Source organism: Panulirus ornatus, chromosome 5, assembly GCF_036320965.1.
Source record: "Panulirus ornatus isolate Po-2019 chromosome 5, ASM3632096v1, whole genome shotgun sequence".
Taxonomy (NCBI): Eukaryota; Metazoa; Arthropoda; class Malacostraca; order Decapoda; family Palinuridae; genus Panulirus; species Panulirus ornatus.
The window spans coordinates 2,047,478-2,068,313 of NC_092228.1; the positions used below are offsets into that span (position 1 = coordinate 2,047,478).

The 20,836-nt window shown below is 41.3% G+C and overlaps 2 protein-coding genes across 21 annotated transcripts in view; one reads left to right on the forward strand and one right to left on the reverse strand.

Moving 5' to 3' along the window:
* Positions 1–20,836, forward strand: part of LOC139747180 (D-aminoacyl-tRNA deacylase 2-like) — a 258,158-nt gene that overhangs the window by 65,309 nt on the left and 172,013 nt on the right. The gene's annotated exons all lie outside the window — the stretch shown is intronic.
* The window catches only part of mmd (disintegrin and metalloproteinase domain-containing protein mind-meld), a 378,549-nt gene continuing 362,100 nt past the window's right edge, over positions 4,388–20,836 (reverse strand). For 13 of the 14 annotated variants that reach the window (XM_071659048.1, XM_071659111.1, XM_071659065.1 and 10 more), the window contains one exon: positions 4,388–8,009. In XM_071659048.1, the coding sequence (XP_071515149.1) occupies positions 7,745–8,009 (265 nt within the window). In that variant the 3' untranslated portion in view covers positions 4,388–7,744. Of the gene's footprint in view, positions 8,380–20,836 lie in introns of all 14 variants that reach the window. The other variant, XM_071659119.1, reaches the window with a different exon arrangement.

The window sequence follows — 20,836 nt, forward strand, 5'->3', positions numbered from 1 at the left end:
AGCCACCAGTGCTGTATCATCAGCGAACAACAACTGACTCACTTCCCAAGCTCTCTCATCCACAACAGACTTCATACTTGCCCCTCTTTCCAAAACTCTTGCATTCACCTCCCTAACAACCCCATCCATAAACAAATTAAACAACCATGGAGACATCACACACCCCTGCCGCAAACCTACATTCACTGAGAACCAATCACTTTCCTCTCTTCCTACACGTACACATGCCTTACATCCTCGATAAAAACTTTTCACTGCTTCTAACAACTTGCCTCCCACACCATATATTCTTAATACCTTCCACAGAGCATCTCTATCAACTCTATCATATGCCTTCTCCAGATCCATAAATGCTACATACAAATCCATTTGCTTTTCTAAGTATTTCTCACATACATTCTTCAAAGCAAACACCTGATCCACACATCCTCTACCACTTCTGAAACCACACTGCTCTTCCCCAATCTGATGCTCTGTACATGCCTTCACCCTCTCAATCAATATATATATATATATATATATATATATATATATATATATATATATATATATATATATATATATATATATATTTATTTATTTATAATAAATAAATGAATATATATATATATATATATATATATATATATATATATATATATATATATATATATGTATATATTTATTATTTTTTATTTATTTTGCTTTGTCGCTGTCTCCCGCGTTTGCGAGGTAGCGCAAGGAAACAGACGAAAGTAATGGCCCAACCCACCCCCATACACATGTATATACATACACGTCCACACACGCAAATATACATACCTATACATCTCAATGTACACATATATATACACACACAGACACATACATATATACCCATGCACACAATTCACACTGTCTGCCTTTATTCATTCCCATCGCCACCTCGCCACACATGGAATACCATCCCCCTCCCCCCTCATGTGTGCGACGTAGCGCTAGGAAAAGACTACAAAGGCCCCATTCGTTCACACTCAGTCTCTAGCTGTCATGCAATAATGCTCGAAACCACAGCTCCCTTTCCACATCCAGGCCCCAAAAAACTTTCCATGGTTTACCCCAGATGCTTCACATGCCCTGATTCAATCCACTGGCAGCACGTCAGCCCCAGTATACCACTTCGATCCAATTCACTCTATTCCTTGCCCGCCTTTCACCCTCCTGCATGTTCAGGCCCCGATCACTCAAAATCTTTTTCACTCCATCTTTCCACCTCCAATTTGGTCTCCCACTTCTCCTTGTTCCCTCCACCTCCGACACATATATCCTCTTGGTCAATCTTTCCTCACTCATTCTCTCCATGTGCCCAAACCATTTCAAAACACCCTCCTTTGCTCTCTCAACCATGCTCTTTTTATTTCCACACATCTCTCTTACCCTTACATTACTTACTCGATCAAACCACCTCACACCACACATTGTCCTCAAACATCTCATTTCCAGCACATCCACCCTCCTGCGAACAACTCTATCCATAGCCCACGCCTCGCAACCATACAACATTGTTGGAACCACTATTCCTTCAAACATACCCATTTTTGCTTTCCAAGATAATGTTCTCGACTTCCACACATTCTTCAAGGCTCCCAGGATTTTCGCCCCCTCCCCCACCCTATGATTCACTTCCGCTTCCATGGTTCCATCCGCTGCCAGATCCACTCCCAGATATCTAAAACACTTTACTTCCTCCAGTTTTTCTCCATTCAAACTTACCTCCCAGTTGACTTGACCCTCAACCCTACTGTACCTAATAACCTTGCTCTTATTCACATTCACTCTTAACTTTCTTCTTTCACACACTTTACCAAACTCAGTCATCAGCTTCTGCAGTTTCTCACATGAATCAGCCACCAGCGCTGTATCATCAGCGAACAACAACTGACTCACTTCCCAAGCTCTTTCATCCACAACAGACTTCATACTTGCCCCTCTTTCCAAAACTCTTGCATTCACCTCCCTAACAACCCCATCCATAAACAAATTAAACAACCATGGAGACATCACACACCCCTGCCGCAAACCTACATTCACTGAGAAGCAATCACTTTCCTCTCGTCCTACACGTACACATGCCTTACATCCTCGAGATATATATATATATATATATATATATATATATATATATATATATATATATATATATATATATATATATAATATATATATATTTTTTTATTATACTTTGTCGCTGTCTCCCGCGTTTGCGAGGTAGCGCAAGGAAACAGACGAAAGAAATGGCCCAACTCCCCCCATACACATGTATATACATACGTCCACACACGCAAATATACATACCTACACAGCTTTCCATGGTTTACCCCAGACGCTTCAAATGCCTTGATTCAATCCACTGACAGCACGTCAACCCCGGTATACCACATCGATCCAATTCACTCTATTCCTTGCACTCCTTTCACCCTCCTGCATGTTCAGGCCCCGATCACACAAAATCTTTTTCACTCCATCTTTCCACCTCCAATTTGGTCTCCCTCTTCTCCTCGTTCCCTCCACCTCCGACACATATATCCTCTTGGTCAATCTTTCCTCACTCATTCTCTCCATGTGCCCAAACCACTTCAAAACACCCTCTTCTGCTCTCTCAACCACGCTCTTTTTATTTCCACACATCTCTCTTACCCTTACATTACTCACTCGATCAAACCACCTCACACCACACATTGTCCTCAAACATCTCATTTCCAGCACATCCATCCTCCTGTGCACAACTCTATCCATAGCCTACGCCTCGCAACCATACAACATTGTTGGAACCACTATTCCTTCAAACATACCCATTTTTGCTTTCCGAGATAATGTTCTCAACTTCCACACATTCTTCAAGGCCCCCAGAATTTTCGCCCCCTCCCCCACCCTATGATCCACTTCCGCTTCCATGGTTCCATCCGCTGCCAGATCCACTCCCAGATATCTAAAACACTTCACTTCCTCCAGTTTTTCTCCATTCAAACTCACCTCCCAATTGACTTGACCCTCAACCCTACTGTACCTAATAACCTTGCTCTTATTCACATTTACTCTTAACTTTCTTCTTCCACACACTTTACCAAACTCAGTCACCAGCTTCTGCAGTTTCTCACATGTATCATCAGCGAACAACAACTGACTCACTTCCCAAGGTCTCTCATCCCCAACAGACTTCATACTTGCCCCTCTTTCCAAAACTCTTGCATTTACCTCCCTAACAACCCCATCCATAAACAAATTAAACAACCATGGAGACATCACACACCCCTGCCGCAAACCTACATTCACTGAGAACCAATCACTTTCCTCTCTTCCTACATGTACACATGCCTTACATCCTCGATAAAAACTTTTCACTGCTTCTAACAACTTGCCTCCCACACCATATATTCTTAATACCTTCCACAGAGCATCTCTATCAACTCTATCATATGCCTTCTCCAGATCCATAAATGCTACATACAAATCCATTTGCTTTTCTAAGTATTTCTCACATACATTCTTCAAAGGAAACACCTGATCCACACATCCTCTACCACTTCTGAAACCACACTGCTCTTCCCCAATCTGATGCTCTGTACATGCCTTCACCCTCTCAATCAATACCCTCCCATATAATATATATATATATATATATATATATATATATATATATATATATATATATATATACCCTCCCATATAATTATATATATATATATATATATATATATATATATATATATATATATATATATATATATATAGATATATATATATATATATATATATATATATATATATATATATATATATATATATATATATGACTAGACAGAGGCCCACTGCACATTTTATGTACCACTCACATCATCTGTGTTTTAATGTATCATAACATCTTTTCATAAGTTTGAATTTGATCAAAAGAAACAAGCCTGTCACTGCATATATTGTAAGTACTAAATATGATGATCTTTTCCCCTCATCCTTAAATGAAACTACTGATTATGTCCATGTGATGAAAACCAGTCTTTAAGATAAAATTCTAGTAAAATATTTAAGTCATTGTCTTTTACACTCAACAATACAGCAGAAAGTGTGGTACATCTCGAAAAAGCGCAGTGTGACTCAAGGTTGCATTTTGAGTACTGTACCTATGTATTGATTAATACAAACCAGTGATGGAAATCATCCCTTAAGAAATAAAATTGGTTCTATATATTGTCTCTTTATACATCATGTTAGGGAGGATGGCACACATAAACACAAATTAAAAATGAAGCTTTTAGGTGAAGAGCTTAGAATTTAAATTTTCAATTGTTTGTTTTATAATCTTAACCTGTCCTCTTGAAATTAAGCACCATATTATTGTATGTGATATTTTGGGATGTTTATATCTACAGAATATATTCAGAGGGTTTTATTTTTTCTGTATACACTTGACCAGATTCTAAGATTTACAGTATTATGATTTTGATAAAAGAACCACCAGTGTTGATTATTATATAGATGTGTTACCTTTTAACATAACCTCCTAGACCTCTAGCAGTGATTCAATCTGTGAATCAGTGCTGGTGGACAAACAAGAATTATACCTGTAATTGTTTTTATAAAAAATAATCAGAAAAGTATGTTTGTACGAGAATTTTACACTGCTGTTTATCAAGATCCTCACTAAACTAGTGCTCAAACTGGAATGGTTTAATAACGCGATCCTCTGTGGAAGAATGTTTCTTGTAATTTCCTTATCCTGTGATACAAAGGAACATCAGAAAACACACTTAATGTCTAGTCAAACATTCCCCGTAATATGAGGACTTGTGTGTGCATTCCTACCGTGACATCATGGGAATCAAAAAATCTGGTGATTATTATTACATGTTTATGGAATCTTTGGGTCACTATTACTTTCCTTTTATTTTTTCACTGCACAATAATTACATTAAAGTTTTATGTTTCAGGACCTCAGCAGTAAGTCTTCATAAAGTTGCACTTATTGTTATAGCATACCTTTAAGTCATGCACTCGTGTAATTAAAAAACCCATTATACTTTTGTGCAAATATTATTGTCTTTATAACTCCGTCCTCCTGAGGTCCCTCCCTCAGCATTATACAAGAGAGGTCCTGATTATTCATGAAGTCAAACCTCGTTGATTCAGAGTGGACAAGGTAACATTGTAAGCTCAGGTTTAGCACTAGAATTATTAAATAATTTAGATACTCTTGTATCATCTTCATTTGCTGGGAATGTTTAGTTGTGACTTGCAAATTACAGTATTTTGTGTCAACCTAAATAAACGGGGCTTGACAATAATGATTTACGTGATGAAACAAGCTCTTCTTAGGATGACGAGGATGTGACATGATGTAAAACTGTGAAGAGTCCTTTTGTGTGATGAATCCATGACACTACTTTTACCTTAGTCATTTTCTGTAAAGAAATTATTTCATGTGTTCTCCTGGCACCACTGTTTCATAATCATTGCCCCATGTTGAGCAATATAGTTATGCAGCAGCCACCTTTAAATTGGCATTATTCTAACTGTATTAACTAATGAGGGTGAACTTACTGGCAGTCGGACAGAAGATCTTTGATACAGACTGGATTGTCTGTCATTTATTGTATTCTCTGGTAGGCTTTGCTAGTTTAAGCAAAGACTAAAGAGTCATTTTAAAAATGAGTGGTGGTATGTTCTTTACATTTGATCATCACTTTTGAGCTATTACCCTCAGTCTTTATTCACTGCTCTACCTTCTTAGAAGGCAATTTTTCATGGAGTTTAATATTTCTTTCACATTTCATTCTTCACTTTACCTTCTCAGAAGGCAGTGGCTGATATTACATGACTTTTCATTTCATGGCTAATATAGTTTACATATTTGAGCATTATTATGAATTGGAGAATCAGCTTCTGGAAAGTTGTTCCTGACTCGTGTAGATTTGAAAAGTTTGCAATACAATCTGTAGTGCCTGTTTTGATTATATTCAGGACAGAGGGCTAGCATTAACTAAGATCCTCAACTTGTGGACCTTACTAGTTGGGCTACATTTACTAGGTATTCATATACAGTATCATTACAGTATATAAACCTTTTAGTCTGTCATAGCAACTTCTGTCCTTGCTCTTAAAGATAATTCAGTTAGGAATTTTTAGAATTTCTGAATAATTCAGTTGAGTAAATTTTGAATATCAAAAAAATTTTGTTTCCATAAAATATTTATTTCATAATTCTGAATATCAAGAGCAAGAATGATTGATACAGGTGATCATGCTTCCACAGACATACAACATTCAGAGCAGTAAAACTCCAACTGTTGACAGTTATGACATAGTCCTTCAAAACAAATGAAGGTGATTAAAGAATATGGGAGTAGTGTCAATCTTTTGTCTCTGAAAATGTGCTTTCTTTATGCACTAGCTTTTCGGGAGGATGGAAGTCATATACTGAGTGAAAAGTCATAAAGTCATAAGATCCTGCTCTGAAGAATCATTGACAGCCAACCAGCCACTACAGCTGATGGGTCATTTATCAGCTGCTATATTGAACACAGCAACTGGCAGATGAGCCTCAACCCTAATGCTGGCATTGAATTTTTGCAGTGCAGCAAAGGGTAAGCATTGACACCCTGTCTAAAAAATTATTTACAAGGTACTGGGTGAGCATTCTTGGCCACCTACGTTGTGAAAAAGATTTAAATGGGCAGTGTGTTAGATACACAACTGTACGTATAAACACTTAATTCCAGTGATAATTCTGGGAGAATGTTGACAAAGTACTGACAGTCAAAAGGAACTGGTTGACCTTTCAGTCTATCTAAGCTGAATTTAACTGCACAAGAGATGCAAAATTCAAACTTCTAGAGACTGATAGATCAAGTTTAGTTGTCACTGGCTTGTCAACTACATTTACATTACACACAAACATAAACATTTGCAGTCATATCCGAACTGATATCTCAAAGTATTACACAGTTGAGATTCTTCACTTGATTTGAGCAACAGAACTGACATCTTTGATGGTAAAGAAGTGGAGTATCACTCGTGCGCTGGACGGCTAAGTCTGCATTAGCAAACTAAAATCCTATTTTTCAGTCTCACCAGAAACATATTTGAGACACACAGTGAGAACATTCGTAACCTGGGCCCTATTAAACCTTTTCCGTAGATGACTTTTACTCTAAAAATTATTAATACTGTACAATGTAAAATTATGATTGTTGACAGTGGCATATCCCTTGTGAGGCAAGAGTCAGGGCACTAGGAGACTTTATAAGAAATGGCTGATGAACACTTCTCGGGAAAGAGAGTAGAGAGTCTTGGCCTGGGCGCCACTCCATAGTAGGCCTTATCTCACTAGCATAGCTGTTTGTTATTCACTAGGATGGCAGTCTGCATGTCACTAACACAAGAGGAGCAGTTTTCACTATCATGGCAATCCATCTGTCACTAATGTTGTAGCACATACTTGTTCCACTGAGGATCTAACAGTTGGTGAACTTGTGGCAAAAGCTGGTTATGGTACCAGTAAAGAACATACCCAGCTTGCATTTAGCTGCCTAGAAGTATATAAATGTCTGCAGCCACAAGTTAGTTTCAGAGGTAATTGTAGCAATCACAGTGTTCAAAGTCTTCTGTAAAATAAACAGTTACTTGGGGAAGATGCAATGACTGTCCAGAACTACTAGCTCTGCATTATTAACTAATGATGGAGCATGTTCTGGGAAAACTAGCCCCCCCAGCTTTCCTATTGGGGCCAGTGTCAGTGCTTGTACTCAGGATACCTCCTCTGGGGCAGGAGGGCATGATTTGGGTCAACGGCCTCTTGTGGTTCTTCATTCTGCTGCTCTGTGGGCGGGAAGTCCTGGTTGTCGTGGTAGGAAGCAGCATCGGAAGGCGGCGAATAGAGGCGTGGGTCCCGGGGTGATGATGCCTCAAACCTCGCAGCCTCGTACCGTGTTACAGGCAGTGCTTCTTCACTGGCAGAGCGCAGGAGGGCACTAGGTGGTCTCGCCGAGTACTCATCACTGGAAGAGACACGCACACGTCATCTCAGGCCGCAGGCAGGCAGGAAGGTAGGTCATGGATAAGTGCATGACAAAGGGCACCAGTGATGGGGATGGTTGTGGCAGTGGTGGTGGTTGTGGTGATGGTTGTGGTAGTGGTAGTAGTGGTAGTAGCAGGAGAAAGGACAGGGGCCGGCCCCAGATGTCATGTGTGTGTCCAGCACTGAGCGAGGTGCCCTCCTGAAAGGCTCTCACTGGCACTGTTAAGGCTGCCTACAGCCACTCTACCACTGACACTGGCTGCCCTCCTGCCTTTGTTCATTTGCTCATGGGCCAAAAGTATTGCCCAGCATGCGCGCGGACGCCTTTGGGGAGGACCACAAATTCATCACTGCAAACAACAAAACAAGGACAAGACAGTTAAGAGGAGGAGCAGAATAACATAATAAGCCTATGCCTTGACCTCCATTCTTGGTGTACATTTGAGCATCCTTGCAAGAAAAAGTAATTCAAGCAAAAATACCAGGACCCAAGTCATTTAGGAATGATTTATCTAAGTTTGGGTTCTCATTTTGATATATATATATATATGTGTGTGTGTGTGTGTAAAGAAAGGTATTACTGGGCTCTGCCTGTGATAGGTTTCACTCCAAATGAAAAGTCACTTTTGGTAACGTTATATTACAGAGAGCACTGTCTCGTCAGAGAATTTCTTACCCCTAAGGAGTCTACATTTCCATGCTACTGGAAGTAGCACAGCCTTGGGCTGCAGGTGCATTTAGAAAGAGGTCCTGAGCATCTCAGGGACTCATAGAAATTGGGCCTGTTTTACTTTTCCAAATGAAGGAACAAATAGATGGGCCAATTGAGAACTTTTCCTTTAAGGCTCGGTCCTCTGTTCTTGATGCTACCTTTCTAATGTGGGAAATGGGAAATATATGTCTAAATGTTTCTGGATGAAACCAAGATGAGAAAAAAGGAGAGATAGATAGTATGTTTGAGGAAAGGAACCTGGATGTTTTGGCTCTCAGTAAAACAAAGCTCAAGGGTAAAGGGGAAGAGTGGTTTGGGAATGTCTTGGGAGAAAAGTCAGGGGTTAGTGAGAGGACAAGAGCAAAGGAAGGAATAGCACTCCTCCTGAAGCAGGAGTTGAGGGAATATGTGATAGTAAGTAAGAAAGTAAACTCTAGATTGATATGGGTAAAACTGAAAGTGGATGGAAGGAGATGGGTGATTATTGGTGCCTATGCACTTGGTCATGAGAAGAAAGATCATGAGAGGCAAGTGTTCACAGAGCAGCTGAGTGAGTGTGTTAACAGCTTTGATGCACGAAACCAGGTTATAGTGATGGGTGATTTGAATGCAAAGGTGAGTAACATGGTGGTTGAGGGTATAATTGGTGTACATGGGGTGTTCAGTGTTATAAATGGAAATGGTGAAAAGCTTGTGGATTTGTGTGCTGAAAAAGGACTGGTGATTGGGAACACCTGGTTTAAAAAGAGAGATACATAAGTATACGTATGGGAGTATGAGATATGGCCATAGGGCATTATTGGATTATGTGTTAATTGATAGGTGGGTAAAAGAGAAACTTTTGGATGTTAGTGTGCTGAGGGAGGCAGCTGGAGGGATGTCTGATCACTATCTTGTGGAGGCGAAGGTGAAGATTTGTAGAGGTTTTCAGAAAAGAAGCGAGAATGTTGGGGAGGAGAGAGTGGTGAAAGTAAGTGAGCTTGGAAAGACTTGTGAGAGGAAATACCAAGAGAGATTTAGTGCAGAATTGCAAAAAGGTGAGAGCAAATGATGTAAGGGGAGTGGGGAAGGAGTGGGATGTATTTAGGGATGTCTTGCGCAAAAGATGCACGTGGCATGAGAAAGGTGGGAGGTAGGCAGATTAGAAAGGGTAGTGAATGGTGGAAGGAAAAATTAATATTATTAGTGAAAGAGAAAAGAGAGGCATTTCGACAATTTTTACATGGAAGTAATGCAAATGACTGGGAAAGGTATAAAAGAAAGTGACAGGAGGTCAAGAGAAAGGTGCAATGGGTGAAAAAGAGAGCAAATGAGAGTTGGGGTGAGAGTATCATTAAATTTTAGGGAGAATAAAAAGATGTTTTGGAAGGAGGTAAATAAAGTGCGTAAGAACCAATGGGAACATCGGTGAAGGGGGCAAATGGGGAGGTACTAATAAGTAGTGATGAAGTGAGGAGGAGATGGAGTGAATATTTTGAGGGTTTACTGAATGCGTTTGATGATAGAGTGGCAGATATAGGGTGTTTTAGTAGGGGTGGAGTACAAAGTGAGGAGGTCAGGGAGAATGGTTTGGTAAACAGAGAAGAGGTAGTGAAAACCTCGCGGAAGATGAAAGCCGGCATGGCATCAGGTTTGGATGGTAATGCAGTGGAATTCATTATAAAAGGGGGTGATTGTGTTGTTGATTGGTTGGTAAGGATATTCAATTTATGTATGGATCATGGTGAAAAGCCTGAGGATTGGCAGAATTCATGCATAGTGCCACTGTACAAAGGCAAAGGGGATAAAGGTGAGTGTTCAAATTACAGACGCATAAGTTTGTTGAGTGAGTATTCCTGGGAAATTATATGGGAGGGTACTGATTGAAAGGGTAAAGGCATGTACAGAGCATCAGATAGGGGAAGAGCAGTTTGGTTTCGGAAGTGGTAGAGGATGTGTGGATCAGGTGTTTGCTTTGAAAAATGTATGTGAGAAAGACTTAGAAAAACAGATGGATTTGTATGTAGCATTTATGGATCTGGATAAGGCATATGATAGGGTGGGTAGAGATGCTTTGTGGAACCACAGCTCCCTTTCCACATCCAGGCCCCACAAAACTTTCCATGGTTTACCCCAGATGCTTCACATGCCCTGGTTCAATCCAATGACAGCACATTGACCCCAGTACACCACATTGTTGCAATTCACTCTATTCCTTGCACGCCTTTCACCCTCCTGCATGTTCAGGCCCTAATCACTCAAAATCTTTTAAACCATCCTTCCACCTCCAATTTGGTCTCCCACATCTCATTCCCTCCACCTCTTACACATATATCTTCTTTGTCAATCTTTCCTCACTCATTCTCTCCATGTGACTAAACCATTTCAATACACCCTCTTCGGCTCTCTCAACCACACTCTTTTTATTACCACACATCTCTCTTACTCTATAATTACTTACTCGATCAAACCACCTCACACCACATATTGTCCTCAAACATCTCATTTCCAGCACATCCACCCTCCTCTGCACAACCCTATCTATAGCCCACGCTTGCAACCCTATAACATTGTTGGAACCACTATTCCTTCAAACATACCCATTTTTGCTTTCCGAGATAATGTTATCGCCTTCCACACATTTTTCAACGCTCCCAGAACTTTTGCCCCCCTCCCCCACCCTGTGACTCACTTTCGCTTCCATGGTTCCATCCGCTGCCAAATCCACTCCCAGATATCTAAAACACTTCACTTCCTCCTGTGTTCTCCATTCAAACTTACCTCCCAGTTGACTTGTCCCTCAGCCCTACTGTACATAATAACCTTGCTCTTATTCACATTTACTCTCAACTTTCTTCTTTCATACACTTTACTAAACTCAGTCACCAGCTTCTGCAGTTTCTCACCCAAATCAGCCACCAGCACTGTATCATCAGCAAACAACAACTGACTCACTTCCCAAGCCCTCTCATCCACTACAGACTGCATACTTGCCCCTCTCCCCAAAACTCTTGCATTCACCTCCCTAACAACCCCATCCATAAACAAATTAAACAACCATGAAGACATCATGCACCCCTGCCACAAACCGACATTCACCGAGAACCAATCACCTTCCTCTCTTCCTCCTCCTTGATAAAAACTTTTCACTGCTTTTAGCAACTTGCTTCCCACACCATATACTCTTAGTACCTTCCACAGAGCATCTCTATCAACTCTATCATATGCCTTCTCCAGATCCATAAATGCTACATACAAATCCATCTGTTTTTCTAAGTATTTCTAACATGCATTCTTCAAAGCAAACACCTGATCCACATATCCTCTACCACTTCTGAAACCACACTGCTCTTCCCCAATCTGATGTTCTGTACATGCCTTGACCCTCTCAATCAATGCCCTCCCATATAATTTCCCAGGAATACTCAACAAACTTATACCTCTGTAATTTGAACACTCACCTTTATCCCCTTTGCCTTTGCACAATGGCACTATGCATGCATTCCGCCAGTCCTTTACCATGAGCCATACATACATTGAATATCCTCACCAACCAGCACCAACACAGTCTTTCCCTTTTTTAATAAAATCCATTGCAACACCATCAAAACCCGCTGCCTTGTTGGCTTTCATCTTCTGCAAAGCTTTCACTACCTCTTCTCTGTTTACCAAATCATTCTCCCTGACCCTCTCACTTTACACACCATCTCGACCAAAACACCCTATATCTGCCACTCTATCATCTAACACATTCAACAAACCTTCAAAATACTCACTCCATCTCCTTCTGACATCATCACTACTTATTATTACCTCCCCATTAGCCCCCTTACATATTATATATATATATATTATTTTTTATTATTTTGCTTTGTCGCTGTCTCCCGCGTTTATGAGGTAGCGCAAAGAAACAGACGAAAAAAATGGCCCAACCCATCCCCATACACAATGTACACACATACACGCCCACACACGCAAATATACATACCTATACATCTCAATGTACACAATATATATACACACACAGACACATACATATATACCCATGCACACAATTCACACTGTCTGCCCTGATTCATTCCCATCGCCACCTCGCCACACATGGAATACCATCCCCCTCCCCCCTCCTGTGTCCGAGGTAGCACTAGGAAAGGACAACAAAGGCCCCATTCGTTCACACTCAGTCTCCAGCTGTCACGCAATAATGCCCGAAACCACAGCCCCCTTTCCACATCCAGGCCCCACACAACTTTCCATGGTTTACCCCAGATGCTTCACATGCCCTGATTCAATCCACTGACAGCATGTCAACCCCGGTATACCACATCGATCCAATTCACTCTATTCCTTGCCTGCCTTTCACCCTCCTGCATGTTCAGGCCCCGTTCACACAAAATCTTTTTCACTCCATCTTTCCACCTCCAATTTGGTCTCCCACTTCTCCTCGTTCCCTCCACCTCCGACACATATATCCTCTTGGTCAATCTTTCCTCACTCATTCTCTCCATGTGCCCAAACCATTTCAAAACACCCTCTTCTGCTCTCTCAACCACGCTCTTTTTATTTCCACACATCTCTCTTACCCTTACATTACTTACTTGATCAAACCACCTTACACCACACATTGTCCTCAAACATCTCATTTCCAGCACATCCACCCTCCTGCGCACAACTCTATCCATAGCCCACGCCTCGCAACCATACAACATTGTTGGAACCACTATTCCTTCAAACATACCCATTTTTGCTTTCCGAGATAATGTTCTCGACTTCCACATATTCTTCAAGGCTCCCAGGATTTTCGCCCCCTCCCCCACCCTATGATTCACTTCCGCTTCCATGGTTCCATCCGCTGCCAGATCCACTCCCAGATATCTAAAACACTTTACTTCCTCCAGTTTTTCTCCATTCAAACTTACCTCCCAATTGACTTGACCCTCAACCCTACTGTACCTAATAACCTTGCTCTTATTCACATTTACTCTTAACTTTCTTCTTTCACACACTTTACCAAACTCAGTCACCAGCTTCTGCAGTTTCTCACATGAATCAGCCAACAGCGCTGTATCATCAGCGAACAACAACTGACTCACTTCCCAAGCTCTCTCATCCCCAACAGACTTCATACTTGCCCCTCTTTCCAAAACTCTTGCATTCACCTCCCTAACAACCCCATCCATAAACAAATTAAACAACCATGGAGACATCACACACCCCTGCCACAAACCTACATTCACTGAGAACCAATCACTTTCCTCTCTTCCTACACGTACACATGCCTTACATCCTCGATAAAAACTTTTCGCTGTTTCTAACAACTTGCCTCCCACACCATATATTCTTAATACCTTCCACAGAGCATCTCTATCAACTCTATCATATGCCTTCTCCAGATCCATAAATGCTACATACAAATCCATTTGCTTTTCTAAGTATTTCTCACATACATTCTTCAAAGCAAACACCTGATCCACACATCCTCTACCACTTCTGAAACCACACTGCTCTTCCCCAATCTGATGCTCTGTACATGCCTTCACCCTCTCAATCAATACCCTCCCATATAATTTACCAGGAATACTCAACGAACTTATACCTCTGTAATTTGAGCACTCACTCTTATCCCCTTTGCCTTTGTACAATGGCACTATGCACGCATTCCGCCAATCCTCAGGCACCTCACCATGAGTCATACATACATTAAATAACCTTACCAACCAGTCAACAATACAGTCACCCCCTTTTTTAATAAATTGCACTGCAATACCATCCAAACCTGCTGCCTTGCCGGCTTTCATCTTCCGCAAAGCTTTTACTACCTCTTCTCTGTTTACCAAATCATTTTCCCTAACCCTCTCACTTTGCACACCACCTCGACCAAAACACCCTATATCTGGCACTCTATCATCAAACACATTCAACAAACCTTCATAATACTCACTCCATCTCCTTCTCACATCACCACTACTTGTTATCACCTCCCCATTTGCGCCCTTCACTGAAGTTCCCATTTGCTCCCTTGTCTTACGCACTTTATTTACCTCCTTCCAGAACATCTTTTTATTCTCCCTAAAATTTAATGATACTCTCACCCCAACTCTCATTTGCCCTCTTTTTCACCTCTTGCACCTTTCTCTTGACCTCCTGTCTCTTTCTTTTATACATCTCTCACTCAATTGCATTTTTTCCCTGCAAAAAATCATCCAAATGCCTCTCTCTTCTCTTTCACTAATACATAGCGTATACATATATACACACATACATATTCATACTTGCTTGCCTTCATCCATTCCTGGCACTACCCTGCCTCACAGGAAACAGCATCACCACCCTTTGCATCAGTGAGGTAGCACCAAGAAAACAAACAAAAAATGCCACATTCATTCACATTCAGTCTCTAGCTGTCATGTGTAATGCACTGTAACCATAGTTCCCTATCCATATCCAGGCTCCACAGACCTTTCAGTGGTTTACCCCAGACATTTCACATGCCCTGGTTCATTCCACTGACAGCACGTCAACCCTGGTATACCATATTGTTCCAATTCACTCTATTCCTTGCATGCTTTTCATCCTCAAGTATATACGTTCAGGCCCCAATCACTCAGAATCGTTTTCACTCCATCCTTCCACCTCCAATTTGGTCTCCTGCTTCTCCATGTTCCCTTCTTCTCTGACACATAATCCTCTTTGTCAACCTTTCCTCACTCATTCTCTCCATATGTCCAAACCATTTCAACACACCCTCTTCTGTCCTCCCAGCCTCAATCTTTTTATTTCCACACATTTCTCTTACCCTTACATTACTTAATCAACCACTTCATCCCCAACAGACAGCATACTTGCCCCTCTCTCCAAAACTCTTGTATTTATCTCCCTAATCACCTTATCCATAAACAAATTAAACAACCATGGAGACAACGCACACTTGCCACAAACCAAAATTCATTGGGAACCAATCACTCTCCTCTCTTCCAACTTGTACACATGCCTTACATCCTTGGTAAAAACTTTTCACTGCTTCTAGCAACTTACCTCCCACACCATATACTTTTAAATCCTTCAACAAAGCATCTCTATCCACCCTATCATATGCGTTCTCCAGATTCATAAATGCTACATACAAATCCTCCTGTTTTTCTAAGTATTTCTCACATACATTCTCCCAAGCAAACCCTTGATTTACACATCTTCTACCACTTCTGAAACCACACTGCTCATTGCTATTCTAATGCTCTGTAAATGCCTTTACCCTCTGAATCAATACCCTTCCATATAATTTCCTAGGAATAGTAAAAAAATTTAAGCCTGTGTAATTTGAATACACCCTACATATTTTTTTTTTTTTTGCTTTGTCGCTGTCTCCCGCGTTTGCGAGGCAGCGCAAGGAAACAGACGAAAGAAATGGCCCAACCCATCCCCATACACATGTATATACATACGTCCACACACGCAAATATACATACCTACACAGCTTTCCATGGTTTACCCCAGACGCTTCACATGTCCTGATTCAATCCACTGACAGCACGTCAACCTCGGTATACCACATCGATCCAATTCACTCTTTTCCTTGCCCTCCTTTCAACCTCCTGCATGTTCAGGCCCCGATCACACAAAATCTTTTTCACTCCATCTTTCCACCTCCAATTTGGTCTCCCACTTCTCCTCGTTCCCTCCACCTCCGACACATATATCGTCCTGGTCAATCTTTCCTCACTCATTCTCTCCATGTGCCCAAACCATTTTAAAACACCCTCTTCTGCTCTCTCAACCACGCTCTTTTTATTTCCACACATCTCTCTTACCCTTACGTTACTTACTCGATCAAACCACCTCACACCACACATTGTCCTCAAACATCTCATTTCCAGCACATCCACCCTCCTGCGCACAACTCTATCCATAGCCCACGCCTCGCAACCATACAACATTGTTGGAACCACTACTCCTTCAAACATACCCATTTTTGCTTTCCGAGATAATGTTCTCGACTTCCACACATTCTTCAAGGCTCCCAGGATTTTCGCCCCCTCCCCCACCCTATGATCCACTTCCGCTTCCATGGTTCCATCCGCTGCCAGATCCACTCCCAGATATCTAAAACGCTTTACTTCCTCCAGTTTTTCTCCATTCAAACTTACCTCCCAATTGACTTGACCCTCAACCCTACTGTACCTAATAACCTTGCTCTTATTCACATTTACTCTTAACTTTCTTCTTTCACACACTTTACCAAACTCAGTCACCAGCTTCTGCAGTTTCTCACATGAATCAGCCACCAGCGCTGTATCATCAGCGAACAACAACTGACTCACTTCCCAAGCTCTCTCATCCACAACAGACTTCATACTTGCCCCTCTTTCCAAAACTCTTGCATTCACCTCCCTAACAACCCCATCCATAAACAAATTAAACAACCATGGAGACATCACACACCCCTGCCGCAAACCTACACTCACTGAGAACCAATCACTTTCCTCTCTTCCTACACGTACACATGCCTTACATCCTCGATAAAAACTTTTCACTGCTTCTAACAACTTGCCTCCCACACCATATATTCTTAATACCTTCCACAAAGCATCTCTATCAACTCTATCATATGCCTTCTCCAGATCCATAAATGCCGGCAAGGCAGCAGGTTTGGATGGTATTGCAGTGGAATTTATTAAAAAAGGGGGTGACTGTATTGTTGACTGGTTGGTAAGGTTATTTAATGTATGTATGACTCATGGTGAGGTGCCTGAGGATTGGCGGAATGCGTGCATAGTGCCATTGTACAAAGGCAAAGGGGATAAGAGTGAGTGCTCAAATTACAGAGGTATAAGTTTTTTGAGTATTCCTGGTAAATTATATGGGAGGGTATTGATTGAGAGGGTGAAGGCATGTACAGAGCATCAGATTGGGGAAGAGCAGTGTGGTTTCAGAAGTGGTAGAGGATGTGTGGATCAGGTGTTTGCTTTGAAGAATGTATGTGAGAAATACTTAGAAAAGCAAATGGATTTGTATGTAGCATTTATGGATCTGGAGAAGGCATATGATAGAGTTGATAGAGATGCTCTGTGGAAGGTATTAAGAATATATGGTGTGGGAGGAAAGTTGTTAGAAGCAGTGAAAAGTTTTTATCGAGGATGTAAGGCATGTGTACGTGTAGGAAGAGAGGAAAGTGATTGGTTCTCAGTGAATGTAGGTTTGCGGCAGGGGTGTGTGATGTCTCCATGGTTGTTTAATTTGTTTATGGATGGGGTTGTTAGGGAGGTAAATGCAAGAGTTTTGGAAAGAGGGGCAAGTATGAAGTCTGTTGGGGATGAGAGAGCTTGGGAAGTGAGTCAGTTGTTGTTCGGTGATGATACAGCGCTGGTGGCTGATTCATGTGAGAAACTGCAGAAGCTGGTGACTGAGTTTGGTAAAGTGTGTGGAAGAAGAAAGTTAAGAGTAAATGTGAAAAAGAGCAAGGTTATTAGGTATAGTAGGGTTGAGGGTCAAGTCAATTGGGAGGTGAGTTTGAATGGAGAAAAACTGGAGGAAGTGAAGTGTTTTAGATATCTGGGAGTGGATCTGGCAGCGGATGGAACCATGGAAGCGGAAGTGGATCATAGGGTGGGGGAGGGGGTGAAAATTCTGGGGGCCTTGAAGAATGTGTGGAAGTCGAGAACATTATCTCGGAAAGCAAAAATGGGTATGTTTGAAGGAATAGTGGTTCCAACAATGTTGTATGGTTGCGAGGCGTGGGCTATGGATAGAGTTGTGCGCAGGAGGATGGATGTGCTGGAAATGAGATGTTTGAGGACAATGTGTGGTGTGAGGTGGTTTGATCGAGTGAGTAACGTAAGGGTAAGAGAGATGTGTGGAAATAAAAAGAGCGTGGTTGAGAGAGCAGAAGAGGGTGTTTTGAAGTGGTTTGGGCACATGGAGAGAATGAGTGAGGAAAGATTGACCAAGAGGATATATGTGTCGGAGGTGGAGGGAACGAGGAGAAGAGGGAGACCAAATTGGAGGTGGAAAGATGGAGTGAAAAAGATTTTGTGTGATCGGGGCCTGAACATGCAGGAGGGTGAAAGGAGGGCAAGGAATAGAGTAAATTGGAGCGATGTGGTATATCGTGGTTGACGTGCTGTCAGTGGATTGAATCAAGGCATGTGAAGCGTCTGGGGTAAACCATGGAAAGCTGTGTAGGTGTGTATATTTGCGTGTGTGGACGTATGTATATACATGTGTATGGGGGGGGTTGGGCCATTTCTTTCGTCTGTTTCCTTGCGCTACCTCGCAAACGCGGGAGACAGCGACAAAGTATAATAAAAAAATATATATATATATATATATATATATATATATATATATATATATATATATATATATATATATATATATGTGTCGGAGGTGGAGGGAGCAAGGAGAAGAGGGAGACCAAATTGGAGGTGGAAAGATGGAGTGAAAAAGATTTTGTGTGATCGGGGCTGAACATGCAGGAGGGTGAAAGGAGGGCAAGGAATAGAGTGAATTGGAGCGATGTGGTATACCGGGGTTGACGTGCTGTCAGTGGATTGAATCAAGGCATGTGAAGCGTCTGGGGTAAACCATGGAAAGCTGTGTAGGTATGTATATTTGCGTGTGTGGACGTATGTATATACATGTGTATGGGGGGGGGTTGGGCCATTTCTTTCGTCTGTTTCCTTGCGCTACCTCGCAAACGCGGGAGACAGCGACAAAGTATAAAAAAAAAAAAAAAAAAAAATACACATATATATATATATATATATATATATATACATATATATATTTATTTATTATACTTAATTGGTGCTTTCCATGTCAGCGAGGCAGCCCCAGAAAACAGACAAAGAATGGCCCATCCACTCAAATACACACATATGTACATAAACATTGATATACATACATATATACACATACACAGACATATACATATATACACATATATTCATACTTGCTTGCCTTCATCCATTCCTGTTGCTACCCCACCCCACAGGAAACAGTATCACTACCCCCTTGCTTCAGCAAGGTAGCGCCAGGAAAACAGACAAAAAGACCACATTCGCTCACACTCTAGTCTCGTCATGTGTAATGCATCAAAACCGCAGTTCCCTATCCACATCCAGGCCCTCCAGATCTTTCCATGGTTTACCCCAGACATTTCATATGCCCTGGTTTAGTCCATTGACAGCACATCGACCCTGGTATATCACATAGTGTCCCCCAACTCTCTCTTCTCATCTCGGTTACATCCATACACCTTCAGATACCCCAGCCTGAGCCTTTGGAGAGAATGAACTCTCCTGTTTTAGCTTATTCTTCTCTTTTAAGTTTTAGAAATTTTAAATACAAGAAGGGGATAGTTTCCAGACCCTTGTTCCCCTTAATGACTGTCTATGATGTGCAGGGAACAGATAAGAGTTATTCTTTCTCCCATTTAAGTAGTTATTTATATTTACCTCTGGACCCAATTTCTATGAGAATCCTAGTGTTACCTAGAACTTTTTTTTTAAAGACTCATGTAGCCCAAGGCTGGGATATCTCCAGGAGTAGGGAAATGAAGACTCCTTTGGAGTGAAAAGTTCCTTTACAAGACTGTACTCCCAAAGATACAGCCTCACCAAAGGGGAACTGTAACAACTGACAGGTGGACCTGGTAACACTCCTTATTTATAAATAACTATAATTACCCCAGGACCAATTTCTATAAACAAGTCCTAGTGTTAACCAGGACCTTTTTCTAGGTTCCTGAAGCCCAAGGCTTTGCTACTTCCAGTAGCAGGGAAATGTAAGACTCCTTTGGAGTAAGAAGTTATTTAAAGAGACTTCACTCTCAGTAGTACAACCTGACCAAAGGTGACTTTCCACTAATCCTCATCACAAACTCCCTCATCTCCAACACTTACATTACAAATGCACACTCCCACTCTTTGCAGAAAAACCATATCACTCTACAGAACGTCAGCAACAAACAGAACATATTGCAACTCATTGCCAATGTCAGGAACAAAGACAGAGAAATACTCAACCAACTCAGAGAACACAACATCCACATAGCCTTCCTCTAAAAAAATCAGACATACATCCAGATCTACTTTCCCACAACTACATAATTGTAAGAA